The sequence below is a fragment of the Ascaphus truei genome, chromosome 15, assembly GCF_040206685.1.
Source record: "Ascaphus truei isolate aAscTru1 chromosome 15, aAscTru1.hap1, whole genome shotgun sequence".
In the NCBI taxonomy this organism is placed as follows: domain Eukaryota; kingdom Metazoa; phylum Chordata; class Amphibia; order Anura; family Ascaphidae; genus Ascaphus; species Ascaphus truei.
In genome coordinates, this window is record NC_134497.1 from 35,195,655 (window position 1) to 35,213,508 (window position 17,854).

The 17,854-nt window shown below is 45.8% G+C and overlaps 1 protein-coding gene across 1 annotated transcript in view; it reads right to left on the bottom strand.

The window, feature by feature from the left end:
- Positions 1 to 9,399: 9,399 nt before the first annotated feature.
- The window catches only part of LOC142466804 (uncharacterized), a 345,151-nt gene continuing 336,696 nt past the window's right edge, over positions 9,400 to 17,854 (bottom strand). The window contains exon 3 of the mRNA XM_075572257.1: positions 9,400 to 11,981. Coding sequence (XP_075428372.1) covers positions 10,141 to 11,981 — 1,841 coding nt within the window. The 3' untranslated portion in view covers positions 9,400 to 10,140. The remainder of the gene's footprint in view (positions 11,982 to 17,854) is intronic.

Here is a 17,854-nt window from a genome sequence, read left to right on the forward strand (position 1 = left end):
AGAATGATTGTTGGTCGGTTGTGGTAGAGGAACATCCTGGAAGAGCAAAGACACACCTTAAGACACACTTGCTTAAAGAAGCATATGAATAGCACTGTGAATATTTTGAACACATGATACATAAAGCTTGGCCCCCTGCAGACGCACTTACCAGAGCTCCCTCCTACTGTCTCTGTACGTTCTCCCTACCTACCAATTAGACTATAAGCTCCTCGGGGCAGGGACTCCTCTTCCTTAATGTTACGTATATGTCTAAAGCACTTATTCCCATGATCTGTTATTTAAATTATCTGTTATTTATTTGATTACCACATGTATTACTACTGTGAAGCGCTATGTACATTAATGGCGCTATATAAATAAAGACATACAATACAATACATTGCTTAAATGGGTACGTAGAAGTTTGTGAGAAGCTATTACTCCCAAGGAAAACTGGACAGTGGTTAGCGAGTGTAGAGGGTGGGTTCACTGAAAGATACTGATATAATTCTTTTGATACAGTCCAGGCCCGTTATCCCAAACAAGTTGAGTGTGACAGTAGTAAAGTTTATGTCGTTTTCTGCCGTGGTACTGGCAAACGATAGGAGGCCAGCAATCCTGGGCATCTAAGGTTTAGGGAGCATCAGGTCAGCAGTCTGGACATCCGGGAAGGGTGCAGTACGCATCAAAGAACAAGCAGAGAAAAGCATGCCCGTGTCCACCGTGGGAGCACAAAAAACAGGAACGGACACCACAGGCAAGGCAAAGAAGTCGAACAGCGGTGTTTCAATCTTTGGCGTGGGCAACATGAAATCCAGAGGAAAACACTTCAGGCACCACACGGGGCCCTGCGGGCATAGGATCTGCTAGCAAAGTGAGAAAGCTTGGACCCATACAGACTTTATCCGGTACAGCAGGAAGCAAGATGAGCAGTAAACCTGACTTAGAAACAGAAGTCTTGGATTTAGAATTGGGTACTTCAAACACCGAGGAAGGATCAGGACAACACGAACTTGACTGAGTGGAAGTCCCAGAGTCAGAGGCTTCACGCGATACTGTAGGAGAGACAGTACTGAATACCTCTGATTCGAACACAGGGTCCTTTGAAGCAGTAGATACATTAGGTACTAGCGAAACCTCACTGGAAGGTAAGCCTGAGTTTGCGGCAAAAGTAGAGCAATCTGTAGTAGGTACCCCAAATATTGTGGAAGAATCAGAGAAGTATAAGTCAGTTTTGAACACTGGGTCCTTTGAATCTGTAGGAGAAATAGGTACTACAGAAGGTTCCAAGAGTGATAACCCTGAGTTCGTAGTAGCAGCCATGCAGTCTGTAGCGGATACCTGAAATACTGTGGGTCAGTGAGAGACATTATTGTCTGAGGAGTGGGAATCCCGGATTCAGATGCTGCATTGGGTACTATGGGGAAAATAGGGAGGATGGGGTGATGCTTTACTGTGGGAATCTTAAGATCATCCATGGTTATAACAGGGCCTGCAGAACAGTCAGTGGGGGATATGTTTGTTCCAGAAATGAATGCCTGAGAGTCAGCAGCGGTTACCCCTGGCACAGCACAGGGGTCCAAAAAAGGTATACAGGACACTGAAGTGAGTATTTGAGAAACAGCAGGGATTGGACTAGGTACTTCGATTGAATCAGAGGACATTGTGCTTGTCTCTGAAGTAGGTATCTGAGAAACAGCAAGAGCCAGACTAGGTATTTCGATTGAGTCAGAAGGCATTGTGTTAGCCTCTGAAGTGGGTATATGTGAAATAGCAAGGGCCAGACTAGATGCTTCAATTGAATCAGAGGAAGTTGCGCTTGTCTCTGAAGGGAATATTTGTGGAACAGCAGGAACAGGACTAGGTATTCCAATAGAATCAGAGGGCATTGCAGTTGTCTCTGAAGTGGGTAGTTGAGGAACAGCAGGAACTAAACTAGCTACTTCAATAGGATCAGAGGACATTGCGCCTGTCTCTGAAGCGGAAATTTGTGAAACAACAAGGGCTAGATTAGGTACTTCAATAGAATCAGAGAAAGTTATGCTTGCCTCTGAAGTGGATGTCTGAGAATCCATAATGAGAGACGCAGTAAGGGGAGACTCAGAGCGTACTAAGGGATCAGAGGCAGATAAGATGATCTCTGAAGTGATAGCCTGAGGGACAGTAAAAGGGGAGCTAATTGCTGTAAAAGGTTCCAAGGAGACATACTTAGAGTCAAGGATAGGAATTGCAAAAGTCTGAGACACAAGAGGAATAGCGTTGGTGATAGGCGTATCACATACTACTGAAGGGCTAGAGACAGGGTGACCTGCTTTTACATCAGGAATTTTAGCAATAACACAGGTTAACACCTGGTGTGCTGGAGAATTCTTAAATGCAGTGAGAGAGAATTGAGGGTTTACAGAAGGAGTGAAAGGGAACTCTGACTTGGAAACTTGATCTTCCACTGCAGGAAGGGAAGGCTCTGACTTCACTAAGGGAACAGAGGCAGGTACACTGACATCTAAAGTGGTAGCTAGAGAAGCAGCAAAAGGTGGATCAACCGCCGTGGATGGCTTCAAGGAAGGAGATTTAGTCTAAGGCAGGAATTTCAACTCTCTGGGAAACTGGAGGGGTATTACTAAGTACCGTAAAACTTTTAGAAAGGGGGGAATCTGGGGGGTAAAATGGACTGCTGTGGTGGGTGGGGGATAAAACGGACTGCTGTGGTGTGTGGGGGGGGTGGGTGGGGGGCAAACAGACAGCTGTGTGTGTGGGGGCGGAGCAAAACGGACTACTGTGGGGGGGCAAACAGTGGTGTGGTGTGGGGGGGGCAAACAGTGGTGTGGTGTGGTGTGGGGGGGGCAAACAGTGGTGTGGTGTGGTGTGGAGGGGGGGAAACAGTGGTGTGGGGGCAAACAGTATTGTGGTGTGGGGGCAAACAGTGGTGTGGTGTGGGGGCAAACAAAGTGGTGTGGTGTGGGGGGGCAAACGAAGTGGTGTGGTGTGGGGGGGCAAACGAAGTGGTGTGGTGTGGGGGGGCAAACAAAGTGAGGGGGGACGGAGAGAAGGTGGGGAGAAAGGAGAGAAGAGGGGAATGAAGAAGGGGGGAGAAAGGAGAGAAGAGGGAGAAAGGAAAGAAGGGGGGAGAAAGGAGAGAAGGGAGAGAACGGAGAGAAGGGAGAGAAAGGAGAGAAGGAAGAGAAATGAGGAGAAAGGAGAGAAGGGGGGAGAAAGGAGAGAGGGGAAGGGAGAGCAAGGGGGGAGAGAAATGAGATGAGGAAGGGGGAGAGAGGAGGGAAGGGGGCTAGAGGGGGGAAGGGGGAGAGAGGGAGCAATGGGGGGAGAGAGCAATGGGGGGAGAGAGAGAGCAATGGGGGGAGAGCGCGAGCAATGGGGGAGAGAGCAATGGGGGGGGAGAGAGAGAGAGCAATGGGGGGGAGAGAGAGAGCGCAATGGGGGGGAGAGAGAGAGAGCAATGGGGGAAAGAGAGGAGGGAAGGAGGAAGAGAGAAAATGGACAGACACACACACACAGCCCCTACTCAGTCAATGACACGCCACCTTCCCTAATAGCCACGAACCTCCGCTCCTGCTCTAAAAATGTTGCAGGACAGCGATCGCTCATGCTTGGAGAGCTGGTGGCATCACCACTCTCCAAGCATGAGCGGGCACAGCGGCAGCGTGGACTCAGCCTTAAGAGGAACAAAATCAGTTTGGTAATTTGCAGAAGGGGGTACCTCCAAAGGTTTAGTAACAGGACTAGTAGCACAGGGGAACCGTCCAGTAAAAGCATAACTGGCGAGGAGAGGGTCACGCTCTTTTATGCACTGATCCACAGCTAGGGACAGTTCATGGAGCGTACTTTGAGCCTGCGCCAGTTGCACAGGATTCACTTTCTCCCAGGTAACAGGGGAACCAAGAGAAGGCACACAGGAGAGCAGGGTCTGTTTTAACTCCCTAAGTTGCTGGGCCTTAATAAGGAGCTCTTTACGGAGCAGTCTTTCAGATGGAGTTAGACCTTCATATTGGAACGGGGTTTCAGGCGGGGGCATTATTTCAAACAGGAACAGGTCTGCACAGTATTTCAGACAGGAACATTCCCACCCTCACCACAGGGCGGTCTGAGTTTGTGGGGCTGATGTATCGAATCGGGGGACACGCGCCTCTCAGCTTGTCCCCATCACCTCAGGCCCCACTGCGGTTAGATGCCCCGGTTCCCCGCTCCCTCGGTCTCGCACCTCCTCCACCTCGAGCCGTTCCTCCGCAGTGCACGCCACACGCCCAGGCACACGATCGGGGCGCGCGCACGGCAGCCTTAAAGAAGGGGCGCGCACCCGATAGTTTGTGACGGATCGGGGGACACGCGCTTCTCAGCGTGTCCCCGTCACCTAAGGCCCCACTGTGGCTAGCTACCCCGGTTCTCCGCTCCCTCGGTCTCTCACCTCCTCCACGCCGAGCCATTCCTCCTGGCTCTTGGACATTTACCCTCCGACTTCTGGCACCCCGGACTCAGCAAGTATAACGTTAACCCTTTTCTCACCAGGCCCGGCAACGCAACTTACCACACTCCAGGCACGCCCTCACTGCTGTGGGTGCGTGTTATACCCTTATCCACCTCAGTATTGGGGACTGGCCAGATCTGCGGGCATACAGGCGTTACAGCTGAGCATGGAAGAATAGAAAAAAAATTTGTGTGGTGCTCTACAGACAAAAACGTAGTAGGATGGAAATAACAATTGTAGATGTATATGGAAAAAACAACCCTATAATACTAAATGTCCAAAAGGATGCAGTCTGGTTGAAAATTATCCCACAGAGCAAGGAGGTAAGGATAAATCAAAAACACCTGCCGGTGACCAGTAAATGAAACATCCTTTTACTTCTGGACAAAATAAATGGGGTAAAGCTGGAACAGACTCACTTCGCATTCTTTGTCCATGATAAACAGCAGGTCCAATATGTCCAGTGCCCCTGGGTTGATTGTGCCTCCGTTTTTGAATGATCTTCAGAGAGAAAAAGGGAGAGAAAAAAACGAAGCACTATATCCAGTGCTGTTGAGCCAGCAATGAAACCAACAGGCGTACGTTCCCATAAAAATATGCTATTTATTGGATCAAAAATATATAGTACAAAACACACCAACGCGTTTCGGACTTAGACAGTCCTTTATCAAGGTGAATACACAATTTACAAGTGTAGTGCAATTTATACTTACTTATACTTATACGAAACCGCATAGACCAGTTGCGGTCACTTCCGGGTGCGTCACGTGACGCGGGTGCGTGACCCATGACCTGTGACGTCATCCCGTCGATGCCCGCAGCCACAATGTATGGCCAATAATGGCGAGCGACGTCATTGCGCAATAGGGCCGGAGGGGCTGGGCATGTCTGCCATAAGGAGCACACTAACTGCCAATGCTACCACATCTAAGTCCTAGATGGTAAATAGCGCATGATGTCATCACGTCGAGTGGCACGTGACCAGACCGGCACAATGCACTGTGCTGCTAAGCAACATGACACCCTGCAGCTCGGGGAAAGGATAAATCAACTAAGAAAACTTTATTAAAACTAAACAAAAGCACTCCCAATGATTAACTACATGGATACAAAAAAGAGAAAATGATAAATGAATTAAAACAAAATTAAAAACAATTAAATGACAACCTTAGGAATAGGATATCCATAAATCTTCATTGCGAATTGTATAGGATTTGTAAGGGTATTTATGGAACTACATTGAATAGTAAATAAGTATAGTAATAAAATACAACCTGTAACATCTTACAAATCAGTTCCAAACCCAAGAGAAGTGAAAAGTAGAGACTGAAATATAGAGTTTGATAAATCTAAAACATGAATGATTAATAAATGAATTATTCTATTTGGAAATGGAAGCACTAAACATGCATATTAATAGTTAATTAATCCATTGCCAAATGTAAACATTACCCAATGAATTATTATCAAACAATCTGTGAAATTGCCATACTGAGAAACACAATAATATAAGAAAAATGGAATTTAAGTATCAAATAGAAGAGACCCTACAGTATATCTCAGTCTGAATTTAGACCATGAGGGATACGAGTTTGTAAGGTAAATATCCAATATAGTTCTCTCCTATTTAGCATACTTAATCTATTGCCTCCTCTGGTGGGGCTAGGCAAATGTTCAATTCCCAAAAATGACACATTTCTTGGATCGCCCAAGCTGCAATTACTGAAATGTTGGGATACAGGGTGATTAATATCTTTTTTAATAATCAACCTTAAATGTTCGAGTATACGAACTTTTAGATTTCTAATAGTCCTTCCTATATATTATTTTCCACAACCGCAACTAAGCAAATACACCACGTAAGTGGTGTCACAATTGATGAATGAATTTATTTAATATTTTTCCCTGTTTTATTTGAGAAAAATTCCGCCTTACTTTCCATGTTTGCATATTTTACACTTTGAGCAAACAAAACTACCTTTGGTAACTTCATTAAAGGACCCTTGCTAGATGAAAATAAACTACTGGAGACATGATTAGCAATTGTCTTTGCTCTTCTGAAGACTATTTTTGGTCCCTCCTCATAAACGGAATGTAACATAGGATCTGCTGCTAACACCCCCCAGTGTTTCTTGACTATTTCTCTGATTTGATTAGCTTGATTATTATGTTGAATAACAAAAAAGGGGGATTGAGAGTGCATGTTGGATTTTTTATGAACCCTGTCTAACAAGACAGATCTATCCATGTTTATGACTTCCGTAAATGATTTATTAAGGTCCCTTCTCAGGTAACCCCTGGCCTCAAATCGTTCCATCAGATCTTTTGATTGTTTAATGAAATCATAAGATGTTGTTCACGCAAACGGATCACTCTTTGACAAAGGCCTGACAGGCTGAAACGCGTCAGAGGATCCGTTTGCACACTGTGCCAATAAAGTTTTTTATATTCACTACATCAGCCTTCTTCCATCTCCTTGCTACGGCTGTGCGGCGTCTAGACCTCCATTGGGAGGATCTCCACAGTATTGCTGACTGCTGTCAGCACGCAGGGCTGTTGCTGGTATCCCGCTGTGTCTCTGCTGAAACCCGGAAGTCCCGACACTGCCGCCGGTCACGTGACCACCCACCGCGACGGAGCGGGTGCAGGGTTTACGGCTGGAAGAGGTGTCGGTTGCTTGTGGTGCTATGGCGCCACACTGATCCAGCATCTGCTATCACACAGAGGAGTCTTTACAGCAGGATCGGCGGTTTCGCAAAAGAAAGGAGGACCTGGTAGTTACGGTGCCACCAACCCCATTCGTGAGTGAGTCTTTTTTGTCTCAAACTATATTGGTGCTTGTTAGAAGCCAGTTGCTGGGAAAGACTGTATACATATACACTCACTTTGCTTGGGGCTTAGCTTAACCATTGTCCCAAGATCACATTGACAATACTATTCAACAGCACTGTTTTTTCTGAGCGCCTGGTGGGTTAACCATGGTTCATCCGTTTTATACAGTTACAGCTGAGCATACTATAACGGACGTGCTCGCCACAAACCGGGACCGGACAGTGGGGCTGAGGTGGGATGTGAATACACCAACCGTAGACCACAAAGCCGGTTCTGGATTGCGCACTTCATAGTCATTCGTAGCAAGGTCAGGGTTGGAGAGGCCAGGGTAATCCTTTGACATGCCAGGGTCAGAGACGGTCCCCAGAGTAACCAATGGTCTATATTAACAAAATAAGTAGGAATCTCCCCCACTTGTCCCTAACTCCGCAACATGCTAATAAATGAACCCCAAAAAACAAACTGCAGTTATAAAAAAGTACTCAAACTGTATGTGTATTAGTTAAAGGTAAGAGGAAAATCCACCTTGCCAAAGATATTAACTGAGACCCTCCCCCCCCTAACTATCAAAAATCCAACATGTCAAACATGTGTACTGCACCGACACACTTTATTCGAGTAAATACCCGGTATGTACCTGGCAGATACCTGGAATGCGCCACTCCTAACCTCTGACAAGCCCCGTTGCATTTGCCTTCCCAGCCTGGGTTCATGCCTGGCTGATGGGCGGCTGATCTGTTAAATGATAATGATTAGGATTTAATAGGCTGCAATGCTTCGCGTGTCTACCAGATGGCATAAATTCATGAATTGTAATGCAGTTTATATATATATACTGTGCAGTATTGCAGCCAGCGGGAATAAAATGCTTCAATCCCTGCTTGGAAAATAACTCAATGTACTCGGGCAGAAAACAGTCACAAACCTCAATACACCCGGGTATACCCGAATTCGTGGGACTAGCCAAGCTCGAATAAAGTGTGTCGCCAGTGTACCAATACTTAGGTCGTATATGTGGCCTGAATCGCCAGCGATAGGTAGGGGGTGGTCTGACTGCTAGATGTAAGAGGAAGACCACAGGGTCGAAACGCGTTGTGGTGTGACGCAGACCAACGCCTCCTGTAGCCTTTATTTGGACCTGACTTGCAGTGGGACCTTCGGTGACATGTTTTTGTTACCTTGTTACATCTAGCAGTCAGACCACCCCCTACCAACCTCTGGCGATTCAGATCACATATACGAGCTAAGTATTGGTACACGTTTGATTTTTGATAGTTAGGGGGGGAGGGTCTCAGTTAATATCTTTGGCAAGGTGGATTTTCCTCTTACCTTTGACTAGTACACATACAGTTTGAGTACTTTTTTATTTTTTATCACTGCAGTTTGTTTTTTGGGGTTCATTTATTAGCATGATGCTGAGTTAGGAACTAATGGGGGAGATTCCTAATTATTTTGTTAATATTGACCGCGGTCATTGGTTACTCTTGGTACTCCTGTACCCAGAGTGACTTGTATTATAGGTATTATCTCCATCATTTTTGTTTCCCTGTTGTTGTGTCCCTGGACTGCTGTCATTATTTTTTGGTCCACTACTAATTTTACTATCTACAGGAGGTTCTAATGTTTGGTCTGTTTTCATGTTTGTCATTTGATTTTTTAGTTGTTATATGTAGGTTTATAATAAATTTGAATTTTGGTAATTTAACCTGTCTGCATCTAATTGTATTTGCTACAAGACATGTCTGAGTGCTTCTAATATGGGTTCCTGTGTCCCTGTGTGTATCTGATATTTTCTGTCCACATAGCACCGCCAGTCCCATTGATTATATAGGGATGTCTTCTGGCTTGTGAAATTTGATTCATTTGACGGTTGCTCTGATTGCGGTATTCGGTGTGTATGTATATGTATATATATTATATATATTTTTTTTCCATTAATAAAGGGATACATAACCCCCTCAGGTGCATTTTCATTTCAGCGTGTAACTGCGACACGGTCCTCCCCCTCAGTATTCACAGGACATTCTAGGACATTTGGTAGCACCCGTTTCAACAAAACTCACCCCACTTCGCCACTAATCTAAGTACCTAAAACCCCTAAGACGCCCCTTACCCCGACACCCTCTACCTCAAGCCCTTACCGTAAAAACCCCTACCCTAAACCTTCTTAAACTAACCCCATAAACAAAACAGTAATAAAACTTACATTAGAAGCAGCTGGTGGCAGAGGGTCGGTCTGAGGCATAATGTCGGCGGCCAATTGGTTGCAGCGAAACTATTCCGATTCACAGCTAAGGGAGGCTACACACCGCTTCAGCATAACGGGGAACGCACATTTTATTAGAACCAACAGCATGGAAATATAAAACATTATTAAGAACATTTTTCTTTAAATAAAACTACTATAAGAATGATACAAATGACTACATAAAAAGTTATACATTTTTTTCTCCTTTTAAAATGCTTGTTTTATAAACCATAAACTAAAGTCACTTTTCATTGTGATTTAGCGTAACACAGATACATGTGTGCACTTATATGTGAGCGTCTTAGTCGCTGATTATCCGTAATCATGCCTTGCTTTGGAGAAATGTCTCTCCCCTGTGTGTGTCCTCTTGTGTGTGTTCAGGCTGGATGACACACTAAATCCTTTCCCACATTCCCCACATACATGCGGTCTCTCCCGTGTGTATCCTCTTGTGCGTGTTCAGGCTGGATGACACAATAAATCCCTTCCCATATTCCCCCCATACATGCGGTCTCTTCCCTGTGTGTGTCCTCGTGGGTGTGTTCAGGCTGGATAACACACTAAATCCCTCCACACATTCCCCACATACATACGGTCAATCCCCTGTGTGTGTCCTCATGTGTGTGTTCAGGCTGGATAACACACTAAATCTCTTCCCACATTCCCCACATACATACGGTCTCTCCCCTGTGTGTGTCCTCTTGTGTGTGTCCAGGTTGGATAACTGACTAAATCCCTTTCCACATTCCCCACATACATACGGTCTCTCCCCTGTGTGTGTCCTCTTGTGTGTGTCCAGGTTGAATAACTGACTAAATCCCTTACCACATTCCCCACATACATGCGGTCTCTCCCCTGTGTGTATCATCTTGTGTTTGTTCAGGTGGGATAACTGACTAAATCCCTTCCCACATTCCCCACATACATACGGTCTCTCCCCTGTGTGTGTCCTCTTGTGTATGTTCAGAATGGATGACACACTAAATCCCTTCCCACATTCCCCACATACATACGGTGTCTCCCCTGTGTGTGTTATCTTGTGTTTGTTCAGGCTGGATAACTGACTAAATCCCTTTGAACATTCCCCACATACATGCGGTCTCACCCCTGTGTGTGTCATCTTGTGTTCGTTCAGGCTGTGTAACTGACTAAATCCCTTCCCACATTCCCCACATACATGCGGTCTCTCCCCTGTGTGTGTCCTCTTGTGTGTGTTCAGAATGGATGACACACTAAATCCCTTCCCACATTCCCCACATACATACGGTGTCTCCCCTGTGTGTGTTATCTTGTGTTTGTTCAGGCGGTATAACTGACTAAATCCCTTTCCACATTCCCCACATACATGTGGTCTCTCCCCTGTGTGTGTCATCTTGTGTTCGTTCAGGCTGGATTTCTGACTAAATCCCTTCCCACATTCCCCACATACATACGGTCTCTCCCCTGTGTGTGTCCTCTTGTGTGTGTTCAGAGTGGATAACAGACTAAATCCCTTCCCACATTCCCCACATACATGCGGTCTCTCCCCTGTGTGTGTCATCTTGTGTTTGTTCAGGTGGGATAACCAACAGAATCCCTTCCCACATTCTCCACATACATGCAGTCTCTCCTCTGTGTGTGTCATCTTGTGTGTGTTCAGATGGGATAAGTCAATAAATCCCTTCCCACATTCCCCACATACATACGGTCTCTCCCCTGTGTGTGTCCTCTTGTGTGTGTACAGGTTGGATAACTGACTAAATCCCTTCCCACATTCCCCACATACATGCGGTCTCTCCCCTGTGTGTGTCCTCTTGTGTTCGTTCAGGTTGGATAACTGACTAAATCCCTTACCACATTCCCCACATACATGCGGTCTCTCCCCTGTGTGTGTCCTCTGGTGTGTGTTCAGGCTGGATAAGTCACTAAATCCCTTCCCACATTCCCCACATACATGCGGTCTCTCCCCTGTGTGTGTTCTCTGGTGTATGTTCAGCTTGGACAAGTAACTAAATCCCTTCCCACATTCCCCACACACATGCGGTCTCTCCCCTGTGTGTGTTCTCTTGTGTATGTTCAGCTTGGATAAGTCACTAAATCCCTTCCCACATTCCTCACATACATGCGGTCTCTCCCCGGTCTGTGTTCTCTTCTGTGCATTCTGGTCTAATAACCAAGTCAGACTCTTCCCACTTTCTCCAAGATTTTTTCCTGTGGCAGCTGCTAATATATATTTTTGGGAATGAGAAGCAGTTACATTGTTTATTAATTGCCATGACTGGTTCAAAGATGCATTTTCTCTCATATTTATTGGAATGTTGCAAGATTGTTCTGTCCTTATCCTTTCCATATACTCATTTGGGTGTTTGAAATTCAGATGTTTGAGGAGGTAATCCTGACTGCTAAAATCAACCTTGCAGTGTTGGCATGGGTGGATTATTGTTGCTTGGCTTCGTACTAGACGAGAGAAAAAAGTCACTGTTACACAAACTGTCTTACAAAAGGTCATACAGGAGAGGTAAGTTGGCATATCACAAAAAAGTTCAGGATGAAAGTAAACTGTAGATGTACATTGTAAAAGGTTTAGCACAACATGTGCAGCATTAACGCAGGGAGAGAAGATGTAGTGGATCACACATTTAAAGTGGATCATAATATTTAACGATTTAAAAGGAAATCTCACAAGCTGCAAAACACCAATTAAAGTGGCAGGAATTTTTTCAAATCCTTTGACAGATAGCAAGTTGATAGTTTAAGTTGTGATAGTATTATGAAAAAAAATTTGGACAATGAATAGAATACGTGTCTCATTAGAAGCTCACCTATCAATCATCGGGTGTTCCCGTTACCGCACCATGTTCCAGGTCTCTAATAGTTATAGGATTAACCAAACTTTCTGTTAAATCTCTATTATTAAATTAGGAACAAAATGCCCAATTATTGTATTTGACATCACAGATGTTATTCAGACTTAATTAAGCTATACCAATATCATACAGTGAATTCCAGAACCGTGTTCATTTTTTTATACAATTATTTAAAAGTTTTTTGTTTTTTTTTAGGGGAGAGAGGGAGAGAGGGAGAAAGGGAGAAAGAGAGTGTCACGGTAGCTAGTGATAGGTTATAATATACACCAAATATCTGGGTTGAATTGAACACGACTTAGATATAATAAAGATAGTTTATTCCTTAAATAGGTGAACATACAAAATGATACAAATAACAAGCAAAATATAGCACTTACTTAGGGGGTTGGGTAATGAAGCAATCAGGTAAAGGATTGGCAATTCATACAGCAATCAGACATCAAGTAGTTGGTAAAATCGAAGACATCACGAAGACACTGGGCATAGGGCTGACACTGGTTTATATGTGATTTCAGTCCTATACTCTGGCATTGAGTGCAAGTCATTAGAGGACAATTATCTGCACCCAGTCCCTCCTTGCCACCTCACCTGAGAGGCAAAGTAATACCTGCCCACTGGGTGGGCACTATTCTAATCAGGGGCTTATTTCCCTAGCCCCCCTCCCAAAAGACTGGCATCGCCCAGTCTGCTTGGGACAGGAAAACTTTTGTCCCAAGGTGTGAAACCCAACACTTATCCCAAGTACCCACGTCTTGCTCTGTTTTGTTCCAGCATACACAAGCAGGGTGGGGGAGCCTTTGATCAGGGGGCTTATTGTAGACCACTTGTCTCCCCCCTGAGCATTAACATACCATTTGGCCTCTGCTTTTCCCGGGTTTAGGAATACCAGACCCACAAGATAATACATATCTTAATATCTACACATATTAAAATAATCCGTTCGCCTGGGCCAAGCGGGCTTAAACTTGCCAGACCCTCATGACGGAGGGGACTCTCCATAGTGGCCAAGTTTCAGCTCACTGCGACCCACCGGACCGGAGTTACACAAATGCAGTTTTAAAAGCACATTACAAAAGAGGCTTTTTTCTGCCATGCAGGTCAATGGCAGAAACCCAAACTTAACCCTTAACCTGACTCCGTTCTGTTGTTCCGAGAGGGTCGGTATTTGCCATGCAATCCTGCCGGAACTGGGACTACATGGTGACCGAATCTCAGCCCTCTAGGTTGAACAGAACCGGAGTTATGGGTTCCAGGTTTCTGCTCATTCCGACTTAGCCGTTTTCACTTGCGGCTTTTCTCCATTAAAATCAATAGGGCCGGCGCCTCTATAGGAAATACATGGGCCGGGGCCGGCGCCGCCATAGGATTCAATGGGACCTCCGCTACCATTGAAGTTAATGGGAAACACACACTTATTCACAATTAACCTACTCCGTTCGGTTAAGGGGAGAGGGCTGGAAATTAGGACCCTCCTGCCCGGCGCGACCCTTTCTCGTCGCCATTAATTGTCGGACCCTGTTGGGGTCAAGTGAGGGGGTTCCTAACATCATGGGGCAAAAGGAATTTTATTTCTAGGTGCCCTAGAACAGAAGTTCCCACGCCAATTGGCCGTGAACTTGACCGAGGCCCTAGTTCCCACGCCAATTGCGCGATCAAAGCTCTTTTTTTGACAATATTTCCGCTCTTGCGGTCTGGCTGGCTGCCAGCTCGTCTCCGGAGGTCGGCTTCCAGTAATCCCAATTGAACTGCATTACTCCATTCACTTTCAATGGGGAACCGCCGCTCCTCCTCTCGAGCGCCACCTGTATCAGGCCCAAATCGCCGGAATCTCCATAGGGTTACATGGGCTGTAATGGCGACCTATGGAGAGACTGCAAAATGGAGCCTGCAAAGGCAGGAAAAGGGACAAAGGGCCATAAACACAAAATGAACCTTAACCCTTTCCCTCCCGCATAGATCCCAGTGTATGTGTTGGTGCAGACACAGGAATTGGAAAAATACCTATTCACAGGGGGATACACAGTTGGTGCTGAAGCAGGGGCACAATTACAGTACAGGACCTCATTCCAGTTAACACCTCGTCTCCCAGGGGAGAGCAGGGGGTGGCCAAATGGGGTGTAACCCCTTTTAATACCAGGCCAAAACCCCTCGCCCATGACAGAGAGAAAAAGAGAGATATAGATAAAGAGATAGATAAAGAGAGACAGAGAGATAATTATATATATATATATATATATATACAGGTAAACCCCGTTATAGCGCGGTTCTCGGGGTCCACCCCGAGAACACCGCGTTAGTAACGGGGTCGCGCTAATTTAAAAAAACAAAATGGCCGCTGGGTGCCTGATCGGGAGGGAGGGAGTGAGGAGGGAAGGAAGGAAGAGGTGGCCGGAAGCCCTACACGTCCCCCCCTCCTAATCACATTATGACTCATTTTTAACATTCTAATCACTGTATTAAAACTTTTACCCTGAGTCCTCTCCATGTTATTGAATCTAAACACCCCACATATTCCCTCTGTATAAAACAATGGGCAATATTCCCAAAGAAAAGATGGCTTCTGCGCGCTCCGTCCCTGCGTGCTTACGTCACCTCTCGGGCGACACTCCGGTGGGGTTTTCTCGCGATATGTAAGCTGGGGTCCGGTTGCTAGGGCCGCCTGGTTACCAGGGCTTGTGACAGGTAGGCCGGACCGGCCTGTGACACACCCGCTATGCCACCTCCTCTTGGCCGGTGAGCGAGCTGCTCCTGCCCGGCTCCTCCCTCCTGGCCCTGCGGCTCCTTCCCAGATGAGATCCGCCTCCTGCCTGGCAGTGACGTGTCCCTTACCTGGCGGCTTGTGCGGGGTAAGGAGAGGTGTAGTACCGGAAAAGCAGAAGTACTGTATAGTACCGGGGAAGGAGAGGTCTTGAACTGGAAGGCGAGGAGGTGACCTGGAGAGGTATAGTACCGGAGGAGAGGGGTAGTACTATACTGTACCGGAGCAGGAGAGGGGTAGTACTGTACCGGAGGAGGAGGAGAGGGGTAGTACTGGAGGAAGAGAGAGGTAGTAATGTACTGGAGGAGGAAAGGTGCAGTACCGGGGAAGGAAGATCTGGGCCTGCGGTGTGAGAGGATCCGGAGAGCTGAATGTGTAGCGAGGTCCCCTTTGCGTCTCTCACATGTGTCCCGACATCCCCCCTCCTCGCGACACCCCCCCTCCTCCCGACAACCCCCCTCCTCCCGACAACCCCCCCCTCAACCCGACACTCCCCCTCCTCCCGACACCCCCCCTCCTCCCGACACCCCTCTCCTCCCGACAACCCCCCTCCACCCGACACCCCCCCTCCACCCGACACCCCCCCCTCCACCCGACACCCCCCCCTCCACCCGACACCCCCCCTCCTCCCGACACCCCCCCTCCTCCCGACACCCCCCCCCTCCTCCTGATGCCAGCTCCGCTCCGATCTCAGCAGCCGACACGGTAGGGAGGGAGAGTGGGAGGTGTGGTGTAATGTGCTGTGAGAGTGTGTTGTGTGTGCTGTGAGAGTGTGCAGTGAGTGCTGGGAGTGTGTGCAGTGTAGAGTGTGTGCAGTGAGTGCTGGGAGTGTGTACAGTGTGCTGTGAGCAGTGTGCGCAGTGTAGAGTGTGTGCAGTGTAGAGTGTGTGCAGTGAGTGCTGGGAGTGTGTGCAGTGTAGAGTGTGTGCAGTGTGCAGTGAGTGCTGGGAGTGTGTGCAGTGAGTGCTGGGAGTGTGTGCAGTGAGTGCTAGGAGTGTGTGCAGTGTGCTGTGTGCAGTGTGCAGTGTGCTGTGTGCAGTGTGCTGTGAGCAGTGTGTGTGCAGTGTTTTTTTGTTTTTTTAAACGGGAGCCACGTGAAAACCGTGTTATAACCGTTTCGCGGTATAACGGGGTGATTCACCTGTATATATATATATATATATATATATATATATATATATATATATATATATATATAAATATATAACATACACAGAAAACGAATACCGCATCAGCTACCAATAGATAATGCAATGTCTAAACCTACCTAAATCAGAAAAATATATCTGAAAAAGTTGTAACAGAGAAAACGTAAACTGTTAGGTGGTGCTAGAGGAAAAAATGAATATGAAAACACAAAAAAAGGAAACCTCTTAAGGAGCACTCAGACAAATATTTGCAAAAATAGAAAAGGTACTTTTATTAAATCAAAAAAATAACAGACATACAAACAACTGACTGGAGAGCCTGCCTGACTGAAAATAATAAACAAAATAAGTGGACAAGAAACAAACAAAAAAAATACTTAAATACAATATAATAGACCCAAAAATATATAATATGATATCCTAAAAATGATAGCTCACTGAGGGAACAAAATTCTGGGAGCCCCCCTCAGCAAGTCTCCCAGAAGACAGTTTCTCGTCGAAACGCGTTGGAGTGGGAGTCTTGCTGGGGGGGGCCCCTACCTTTCCTATCCACAACATGGAGTATTGATCTAACTGTTTGTGACAATCACCTGCTGAGTGGTAACGTATTTTGCAACCAGTTACCTTTAATTCCTGTGTACCTCTATCATGTAATTATTGCATCAAATTATATGGCATAATATCCTTTACATGTGGTCACAAGGTCTCAGTATAGGTAGATTGTCACGTAGGTGTGCTTAGATATAGCCACCTACACCCTGTATGTGTCTTGATTTTTATCTTTACTTGACTCTTGCCTCCATGTCCAATATGTTTAGGCAGCGCTGGGCCCCCCTCTCCTTTTAAATTTCATCCCCTGTTTAAATCACCTGAATAAAATACCATTTTTGTTACACTTTCATTTATGTCCGTGTGCTATTTAAAGGTTGCTTTCCTCTTGTTGTTTGAATATATATATATATATATATATATATATATATATATATATATATACACACACACACACAGGTAAACCCCATTATAACGCGCCCGTTATACCGCGAAACGGTTATAACGCGGTTTTCACGTGGCTCCCGTTTAAAAAAAAAAAAAAAACATATATATATATATAAAACCCTATATATATAACCATAAGAGAGGTCCTATACCAAGCACTCAGGTTTAAGCAAGATGGACTTTATTAGTAACACAGAACAAACAAAAAACGGTTAATATAAGTAAAAAACGAGAACCACTATACATTACTCCTAAACACTAACAATACTGCTGGACATAATGAAAAAAATCACAAAGAAAATTACTGTGAATTAATATACCAAATGTGACGGAATACATTGAATGCACACTGGTGCAGAAAGTGGAACATAACAGTGAAAGCTGATACAACTAGGGGAGTTATTCCCCTAGGATGTTAATTGACCGGCCGGTCACATGCACAACTACAGACATCACGAATCTAGGAGGCTATTCCCTACTACAGAAACAGCATTGTAGGATTGGCGTGCCCACTGGTCTGACCAGACCGCATTGCCTTTTTAGCTCTGCTACACATCAGGG